The 10,370-nt window shown below is 36.2% G+C and overlaps 1 protein-coding gene and 1 long non-coding RNA gene across 4 annotated transcripts in view; both read left to right on the top strand.

Annotated features, from left to right (window-relative positions):
* The window catches only part of nat16 (N-acetyltransferase 16), a 38,552-nt gene extending 38,156 nt beyond the window's left edge, over positions 1-396 (top strand). For all 3 annotated transcript variants that reach the window (XM_015031753.1, XM_015031762.1, XM_015031744.1), the window contains one exon: positions 78-396. In XM_015031753.1, coding sequence (XP_014887239.1) covers positions 78-306 — 229 coding nt within the window. In that variant the 3' untranslated portion in view covers positions 307-396. The remainder of the gene's footprint in view (positions 1-77) is intronic.
* Positions 397-6,228: 5,832 nt separating this feature from the next.
* Positions 6,229-8,428, top strand: LOC106947010 (uncharacterized). Its single transcript, XR_001424891.1, has 2 exons — positions 6,229-7,811; positions 7,856-8,428. It is a non-coding gene; the product is annotated as an uncharacterized LOC106947010 (long non-coding RNA).
* The last annotated feature ends 1,942 nt before the right edge of the window (positions 8,429-10,370 follow it).

Raw genomic sequence — 10,370 nt, 5'->3', positions numbered from 1 at the left:
ATATATATATATTTTTTTTTTTTTATATATTTTTTTTTTTTATCAATAAGTAAATGTATTCTTTTCTTCTGACACAGGTATTACCTGAACATTGACATGTTTGGTAAAGACCTGAGTTTGGCTCAGCAGCAGTTCCTGTGCCACCTTCAGCGCCACACAAACAACCTGAAGGGTCATGTGATGTGCCAGATATTCCTGGAGCCTGGTCTTTGGAGGCCCATGACTGACTTCTGTCAGAACACTTTAAATGTAGATTTGGTGAAAGAGTACACTGAGCAATGTGTGGTGGAGTCAGATCTGATCTAGCAGAAGAAGTTAAACGAGGTAAAGAAAGAAAGAAAGAAAGAAAGAAAGAAAGAAAGAAAGAAAGAAAGAAAGAAAGAAAGAAAGAAAGAAAGAAAGAAAGAAAGAAAGAAAGAAAGAGAATAGAATAGAATTCAAATACACTAAAATAAAAAAATAAAAAACATTTTTTTTGGACAGAAAGAAACTAAGATAAAAAGTATATTTTAACAAACTTACATTCTGATATATTTTATTCAGTGGAAAGTGAACACTTAGGGGGATGATCAATGCTGCATAGTCAGAAGAGTTTCCTGCAGGGCAATAGCACAAATATTTTTGGCAGGGTTGTTCTGAACCTTGCATAAAGTCCATTGCATGCAAATTTAGAGACTTCTAGTGCTAAATCTGAGGAAAATTGACATTTTCATTGTGTCAGTATGTTTGAGACAAAAAAAACCAGAATAGTAAATCTAGTGTAAGACAAAAATCATAACCTTCTTAGCTTATTAGTGTATTTGATGTTAGCTCAATTTTGTACATCCCGTTTGTTTTAAAGGTTTAAGAGGAATGGTAAGATTTGTTTCGCTGGTAGCAATAATGCATTCTAGAAATAGTACAAGTGTTCTTTTATTTTGAAGAGATAACAGTCCCTTTACCTCATTTCAAACCTTCTTCTTCTGCTCTTTCTGTAAAAACTGAAACTTTATATATGTTTAAAGGCTGAGTTGGGGTTACTAAGTCTGCACAAGTTTAAAGGCACTTTAACAAAAACAACGGAGGTGTTGAATTATAAGAAGGGATAGTTCAGGATCAAATAAGAATTACAGATTCCCTTCATTCCTGTAGTCGCAACAATAACTAGGGTTAGGAAAATCAGTTTAAATGTGCATTAAAATTATGTTAATATGCTCCGATATAAATACCTGATAAGTTTGGGGGTCTTCTGAACTTGACAAAACGCTCTACAAGTAGAGACCATTTTTAAATTTCACTTGGGGCCAGATGCTTCTTCCCCTTTTATTCGAGTATTTGACTGTAAAATATGTATGTAACAAATCTAATGTAAAAGATTCACTTCAATGGTACAGTGTTGTGCTAGTTAATCTTAAAGAAAAAAAAAAAAGTACTCCGATCCAGCTTTATTTATGTTCTAAATTCAGTTTGGCCTTCTGCACTGCAGCTGGTCCTCCTCTGTCCGGCAACACAACACGGGCGGAAAGTTTAAAAGTGTTCGTCTATTCTGTTATTACTTTTGATGAGCCTCCAGTTAATATTCTCACTTGTAAAGAAAGAATATTATTTATAACAGGCGATAAAAAGAGGGATAAAAAAAATGTAATCCAATAATCCCAACATGCGTGGGTCCTTCCAGAGACGCGTCAAAACCTGCCTGTCTGTCTGAGCAGTCAGCCGGATCACAGTGAAGGAAAACACTGCGCTTCTATTAAATGATGTCAGGCTGCGCAGTTCATCACACACACACATGAAATATACATATTCTTTAAGAAATGTATGTTTTATTGTTCTGATTTAAGATTTCTCGTTTTCACTCTGATATTGAACTGCTCCCACTGAGAACTCTGCTCTCACACTGACTCTAGTGCCTCTTGCACAAATGCATTCTGCTTTTTGTCAGAAAGCTCCACAGATCTGCACTCTCATGTTTGTCCTCTATGGAGGGGTGGATCAATACTACCGATACAGACATTAATATTAGTTCTGGATCAATACCAGTGTGGTACTATTACTATTTATTAGTTTTTTTTCTTTACTTTTAGTAAGTTTAAAAGTAGACTTCCTTCCATAAGCCTCTCATGTACAGCCGCAGCTGAACACGTCTGGGTGTTCGACAGGAATTTGATCCCAAACGCGCAACCAGACCGTTCTGAAAGGTTTAGCACTGATGGTGGTAAAATCTCACGTTTTACCTCATTAAGCAATGAAGCTGGTACAAAGTACCTGTTTTTGACGCTCTGCTCTTTGTGTTTTGCATGTAAATAAAACATAACATAAAGCCATCGCAGCTTTGCTCTGTTCAGCAGCTCCCGAGTTAGGACGGATTTTTACATCAACTTTAAATCCAGCGTCTTCCTGATCCGGTGACAGCCAGGATTCTGGTGTCATACAGATTCTTGCACCATTTTTTTTCTCTCGGTGCTCTTGGCTGAGATTTAAGTAGGTCAGGCTCTTCAAATGATTAAGGTTGTGACCATAATAAAACTTTACATTGCCAGGTTTAATCGCCACTGTTTCTAAACATGAGAGACTGAATGAAAGCCTTTGTATCTCTTCCCATTCGATGGATTATTGGAGACTGAGGCTTTTTAAAACATTACTTTTCTGAGGCTAACCAATCTGTACTTCTCTACAAACTGCAGCACTGCAGACAGACAGGAAGCCTGTTGTCTATATTGACCAAGATTACAGCTGAAGGGCAACAAAGTGGCTTTATTTAAAGGGGCAGTATTATGACAAAATCGACTTTTTGAGCTTTACGTCATGTTGCAGAGTCATTCCCTCATCGAAAACATACCCATAGAGTTGCTTTGATTCTTTCAAGCATGTTTGAGAAATCTTTGAACTTCCCATGGCAACTGTTCAGGTTTTTAAGACACCTGGGGAAACCAAAGGCTGCCTTTCATGCACAGCTCCTCCCCAGAGATGTAGCTTCCAAGCTTCTGCATTACAGGGCACTCTGCTCCTTCAAACTAGCAGCAGCAGAAATTAGCAAACACATCTGCTCAGTTCATTATATGAGCTATTTCTCAGTTCAGTTGTCTGATGAACGTTTGCGAACGCTTCATAGCGTAATGTTGACGTGCTGCAGACAACGTGTGGGAAAGAGCAGGAACGTCTTAAAGAGGCAGAGGCCCAGTTACAAGATGCTAAATTGCAAAGTGAAATTTCTCTCGAGTCATGTTTGATGTATGCAGTAGTTTTATAATAAGTGATAGTGACAGTTACTGTGTGCCTATAGAAAACACATAATACTGCCCCTTTAGAGGTTGAACAAGTTTAAAAAAGAACAACTCTGATCGGTCCGGCCAGAGAAAGACAGCTAATTATTAGGTGTGAACATTGCCTCTCTTTTCCTGCAGTCATTTACTTACATTTCTAATATAATTTTAGTCAGAACAGTGGCCAACATGTGCAGTGTTTTAAGAGAAGGTAAATGTATTTGTTCTGTACAGTTGCCATTAGAAGCCACTGTGGGCGGTTTTAGGTCAGCTCTGGGTTGGAAGGACGAAGTGATGAAAGTGTGTGCCTTGTCCTGCTATTTACATGTTTTTTTTTTTTTAGCATGCCAGTTATTTTTCTGCATTTTAAAAAGGGGGTTATTCAAAGTTTTTAAAATTGTTTGATATTTCTAAAAACCCATCTTAAATAAGCTCTGTAAGTTCATAGTTCATCATAGTTACTATTTTTGAAAATTTGCTGAATACATTGGTTGTTTTTTTGAAGACATACAGCTGCCATTATTCAAGTTACCAATGCGGGTAACATGGAGTGTGTTTTTTGGCTTGGACTCATGAAGCTCACACCCATTTGATTAGCTCCATGCACTGTATTCACACTGTATTTAACTTCATTTCTTTGAATAATGCATTCACAAAGAAAATCTGCAAATTGATTCTTAAAATATTAAAACATTATTTTACATGTTGTTTCACCAGCAATGGAAGGTAAATAAAAACAAGGAGACAGCATATATCTCTGTAGTGATTATGACAGTATTTGTTCAGACGTTCAACATGTGAAATGTAACAGGACCACCATGATGTCTCCCTTCCATCACACCTTCCCCTGTTAAAGTCACCTTGGTAGATTGTTCGAGTTCCTTCTGCAGGTGTGATTGGCAAATGTTCAGATATAGAATTTTCTGTCTCTTACTTATCGTCGTGACTAAAACAATTCCTAACTGTGCTTTGCCTCCTTTTACATCACTGCTGAAGATGCTTAGACAAACTACCTTTTGCTGATCTACACTGACACTCTCACACCCCATAATAATTTATTTCGTTCTGGTTAAATAAAGCAAATTAGCAAATCTATCTGCATGTCTGTGTGAATTCTTTTCTTTTTTGATGCTGATCTTAAAACCAAGCAACTAATATGTGGTGGTTCCTAAACCAATCAGCTGTCACGTTTTGCCATCCGGGTGGAGGGCACCGTTGGACCAATGAGCTTACAGATATTCATTTAAAATGGGTTTTAAACTATTTAAAAAAAACAAAACATCTCAACTCTTAGAAAGCCATCACTGTGATGCTGTGTACATCTTCAGTAATCAGCTTAAAATAATTTCTGGTGTCAGTTTCATACATGTTATTTCTCACCATGGTTTTAAAAGATGCATGTATGTTAGTCAGAAAAGAGGATACTTATCTCAGGAAGCCTTAGCCACACACTTGGCCCAACCAATAGATGTAGATATAATCACAGCTGCACAGCAGTGAGTGGATTCCTCTGTCTATTCAACTACACATTCCAGAAGACACAGGTTTGTGTCACACTGTGGCAGCTATGAATGCGGAGAAAGTTTGGCAATTGATAAACATATGGGGTAAGCAGTAAGATAGTTCCCCCAACTCCATCACTCTGTTCTTCCAACCCTGAGCTGGCTTGACTCATCAAAACATCTTACAAGTCAGACCAGAGGTAGACCATACTGCACTCTGTAGGAAGGTGTAAATAGGATTATACCAGCAGAACAAATATCTTTACTCGGTTTACAAGTCAGTAAATACACTCAACATGTACAGAAAAATGGTTCTGTGGAGAAACCATTCGTGTTTGGGAAGTGAGATCTGACTTTTGAGTGGAAACAATAAGATATTAGACTTGAAAATATTTGTTCTCGTATTTTGGAAGGATATTTTCCCAGCAAAGGAAGGTGTAAGACACCAAGTATTTACTTTATTTTATTTTTTTGCATTAAATATTTAATATTCATAGTTAATGCGTGTGGTAAGAGTTTTGTATGGCTTGGTAACATCTTTACACTTTTCGATCTAGTTACAAAAATCAATTTTGATTCTTTTTTTACCACTTATATCACAAATTATACATATTATGATTGATTATTTAATCAGTTATCATTCAAGAGAAAGCTATATATATATATATTACAGATATTTTCATTACCAGAGTTTTGTATACCATGCTCAGGGTGTGGATGCTAAATGCCCCACTTCCAAAGGGGTCAGGATTCCTCAATTCTTCACCATCACCATCAGTACGTTCAGAATCTAAACGGGGTTTCTGGACAGCCCCTCCAGTGTGCCGTCCTCTGTGACGTAGCACAGTTATTTATGCACTGATCACTTTGAGCCAATGACAGCCTAGGACTGTTACAAAAACACTGACAAGGCTGTCCTGTTTTCCATACCTAGTCTCTTTCGAGCTTCATCAAGTCGTTCCCTTGGTGACTGTAATGCCAAGAATGGTTTTGACAGACAGATGCTTTGTTAACATACCCATAACCCTTAAATTTAGTTAATACCTATTTTTTTAATTGGAAATGAAGGAGAAAAACCAAACATGAAGTGTTGCATAATTGGGAAGCTGCATGAAAAGGAAAGAAAATCATTTTAAAGTATAATATACTCAGCCCCTTTCACTAAACACTTCATAGAACCAGTTTTCACTTCGATTACAGTTCCTAGGACTTCATAATGCTGCCAGTTCACTGATGTCCTCTAGCAAACCTCTGAGAACTTCAAGAAACAGATTTAAATTACACACATTGGACTCAGCAGAAAAGAACACGTACATCATTTGTCACATTTTTATTTTTACTAAAAATGTGAAAGTTGTGTATCAACTCAGTGGCGTAGCCAGGAATTGCTTTTTGGGCGGGCCTAAGAAAAAAATTAGTGGGCCAAATATATATTAAAATTTAATTTACAAATACTTTATAGATGCCAAAGGGAAATTAAATGTTGTAACTCATATTAGTTCAAATTCTTCAAAGAGTTATTGTAGGTGGTGATTTATGTATTTTGAATTTATTAATTTGATGTGTCAAATTTATTATTGTAATGTTTCAATATAATTGTAATCCACATCATATGATCATCAAGCTGAAATTGAACTATCTCTGCAGTCACCAAGTTTTGAAATCCTGTAACTTGTGACCAATTGAAGTGATCAAAAGTTGGAAAGACTTTCTAAATGTTACCTGATCCCACAAACACTCCTGTCAGTAGAATAGTCCCACAGCAGTGGTTCAGCATTCCTGTAGCGGAACCAACAGATTTTTCAGTCACTGTTTAAAAAAAACCTTGTCAAAGATGAGAAAATTATTAGAATTTAATCTCATTATAATCTCTAACTGTATCTACCTCATTAATGCAACCAAAAATTGTTGCATGAACATCGCATGTCCAGCCCACAATGCATTGCGAACAGCCTTCCGAGCCCTGCTACCTTAGTTTGATGCACTCACCAAAACAGTGGCGTAGTTGTGTTTAAATTTTTGTTCTTGGTTTGAAAATTTTACAACATATTAATATTTTACTCAGTGATGGGGCCAGAAATCTTTTCTGCCAAGCCTAAAATAAATGGGTGGGTCAAATAAATCTAATTGAAAGGAAGTATATTTGTAAGTTCCACTTTTATTTCAACAGATTTATAAAAACAAAAGCGGTCGCTATACTTTTTCGTTGTCCGCCATTTTGGCTAACGTGGGTCAAAAAGAAAAATCCTGTCAACTTTACCTCAATTATTTGTACTGATAATATTTAGTTGCACTTCATTGTTTAATATTTAAACAAGCTGAAGAACTTTTTCTCTACAGTGACACAATTTTGAAATCACGGAACCTTTCACCAGTTAAAGTGATCAGAAGTTGGCTAAACTTTCTGAACGTTACCTGATCCCGCAAACACTCTTCTCAGCGAATGATTCCGTAGCAGTGAGGTATCTGAGCTAGACACACACCAAACCTCTCACCAAACCATAACTCTTCAACGCGCCGCCATGAGCTCTTAGATGGCGGAGCCGACAAGAGAAAGTGATTCTGACTTTCTCTCTCAAAAACTTGTAAAAGTTTCTTGAGATCTTGCCAAAGTCTTCCAAAATCCTGTGAAATATTTGAAAAATCCGAATGAAGTTGTTATATCAAATTATACGACCCATCATAATTTGTGACTGCCGGGCGCGATTACATATTTCTCTGCACGATTTAAAGATAAAAACTTGTATTCCATTTAGAATCATTTATTAAACGCTTATTGACTTATTAAATGGCTACAGTGGGTTTCTACATGGGCAATCAATGCGATGGTGTGTCAAATACAAAATAATACATTATGCTTTTCCTGTTAATGCTAACAAAGAAGCTGAAAAGTTAGCATAAAGAAGCTCCTGTATTAAAGGTAATCTTGATACGTTTTCACAGGAACTTGAGGAACATTTGCAGGATCTGGAGAAAGTAAGTCAGGATCATTTCTTTTTTTTTTCCATGTCCTCTGACAGGCTGTGTATTGATGATAAATTGATGGAAGTTTTTCGTGATGCTCTCTGTGTGTAAGTTGAAGGCGTTTGTGTGTCAGCACCAAGCGGTGAGGTGTGTGTAAACTGACAAAATGAAATGGCTGTCAGATTTTTTGTTGTCACCAAATTACAATTCACACACAACTACTTAGTGCAGACCAAAGACTGTTCCAAGTTTATGCACAGAGAACATTGTAGAGGTAACTGATTCAATCAATAAAATAATAATAAAATTCCACCCAATTATCGTCTCTGACCTTGAAAGCATCTTGCTCCACTACGGTTCTCTATCACTCTAATTTACAGTGCGGTTCGCTCCACTCTGCTGTGGACCCCAGGGGTCCGAGAAGCAAAATTAAAAGAAAACAATAGATCGCACAACAAAGCCAATGATAAATGGGATTGGTGGTGTGATTTACTGTCGTTCTCAACTTCCAAAGTTAATATTTTTTCCCTCCATCACTCTCTCATTTCATCTGCCTTGTCTGACACTGCTACTGCAATTTGAGAGGGAAACCTTTGGACATGAGGCTTTGGGGTGTGTTTGGTGAAGGAGAGCATTCTGTGGGATTTCCTCCTGTTAGTCCTCATTCAGAGAATGATACCGACTTTTGATCACTTCACACAGTGAAATGTTCTCCGATTTCAAAAAGTCAGCGACCAGCCTGCTGTCTGCTTAACACATAAAACCCCGAACACAAAATAGTTTTTTTAAGGAGGCCAAAAAATGTGGAAAAGTTCAAGGTGAATGATGACTTTGAAGGTACAGTAAGAGTAATTAATACATGTCTCTATGGTCATCCTGTTTCTAGTTTTATTTCAGTTATTAAAGCTGCACAAAACAAAATGCAGATAAAAGATGTTAATTATTTCTATAAATCAGAGAAATCCTTATGAATGGAGAAAATGGAATATTAAAGGCAAAACATCTTTGAATATAAAATAAAAATGTGCTTTTGTACTTTATATAGAAAATTTTTATTTTTATATGTAATTCTCTAAACATTGTTTTTGAAATGCTCATTCCAAATTTTGTTAAATAAGTGGTAAAATAAAGAACTTCAGGCAAATATTTATACATCAACTACAAGAATATTTTTCAAGGTTTGTTAAAAACAGTGGAAATTTGTGATTGGTGAAAACATAACAGACTTTCATTTTATTAAATTAGAAGCATTTTTAAACGTTGTTACATGATTATTATTAAAGTCTCATAAGTTAAAATGTCTTAGTGCAGATTTTGGCTTATTGTGATTTTATCTTGTTTTTTATTATTATTATTTCTTATTCAACATAGTTCTGTTGTAATTTTACCCTCACACTGTACAGATGAAATATGTACACTTACTAAAAACATTCACAAGACAAAAAAACAATTATTAACAAAATAAAGGCAATCTAACACAAACAGGAGTCATTTATTCTGCATGAATTTCGAGATGCTGCGATGGACTGGATGCACCCCACCTCCCCTTGTGACCCTTCAAGGATAAGCATGTTCACATAATGGATGGATTTAGAGACTAGATTGTGTATATCCTCCATATCGCAGAAAATGAGGTGCAAGTAGTTTATTATTCCTAAATATGTTTAGATATGGAAACAAAGCAATCACAAGACCATTAGACGTTATTTACCCAGGATGCATTGCAGCGTGAACTACTACGTGTGACAATATTTTATTAAAATTTATAAAAACTAAACAACCTGCAGTATTATTGTTTTTGCATCTAAAATAAGCATTTCTCAAATAAATTCTATTGCTACAACTAATCATGGATCCCTTTAAATGTTTATGTAATGAATTGAGACGGTTTGGCTAGCTCCTCGTGAGCTAACCGGGGCCTCACTGTATACAGTGAGGCCCCGGTTAGAGTTGAACGACATGGAAGCAAATATCAGTTTAACAGATTTACTGAAGGCGCACACTTTGTCTATTTAAAATTACAGAAAAGTTGTAGAGTGTCTGTAATACAGCAACAATGCAACGTAAATAAACATCACTAAGTAAGCCATATCTGTAACATTTAGCTTGCTAAATTAGCTTAATTTGCTCTGTAACGCTGCTAGATAAATCACATTGCAAAGTTGGAGGAAAAAAAAACAGTCATAAGCTCCACTGTAGGAATTATATTCTAATAAAACAATAAAACACAACATATTAAAATAATACAGAACTCGTGTTTTCAGTCACACACGCAAAGTCCCTTGCTTGTCGTGTTGGAATGAAGAAATGAGTCTCTGTTGTAGCCTGCCTCAATATTGTACGACCAAAAACGCCCCCTAGTGGGCATTCAGAACAGTTTATTTAGAATAAATTTTATTCTTGATCCCCATTAATCCGTCCTTCATTCATTGCTCACTAGTGACATCTGCTGTTGAACTGAAATTATGACAACCTAGCATTTCAAATAAATCATAGATCCCAAAAAAACCCCACATACCACTGCACTGTATGCTCACAAACGCTTTTGTCAAACCCATGTCCAGTAACAGTAGATCTAGATTAAACGGTCATCTTTTTAGTTCTTAAAATTATTGCTATCCTAATTAATCCTGCTAGTATGTTAACTGTCAACTGCGGTTAT

Source organism: Poecilia latipinna, unplaced genomic scaffold, assembly GCF_001443285.1.
Source record: "Poecilia latipinna isolate Pla-1442-1.1 unplaced genomic scaffold, P_latipinna-1.0 Scaffold14, whole genome shotgun sequence".
In the NCBI taxonomy this organism is placed as follows: domain Eukaryota; kingdom Metazoa; phylum Chordata; class Actinopteri; order Cyprinodontiformes; family Poeciliidae; genus Poecilia; species Poecilia latipinna.
Note: the sequence above shows the minus strand (reverse complement) of the source record. Positions and strands in the feature narration are given on the sequence as shown.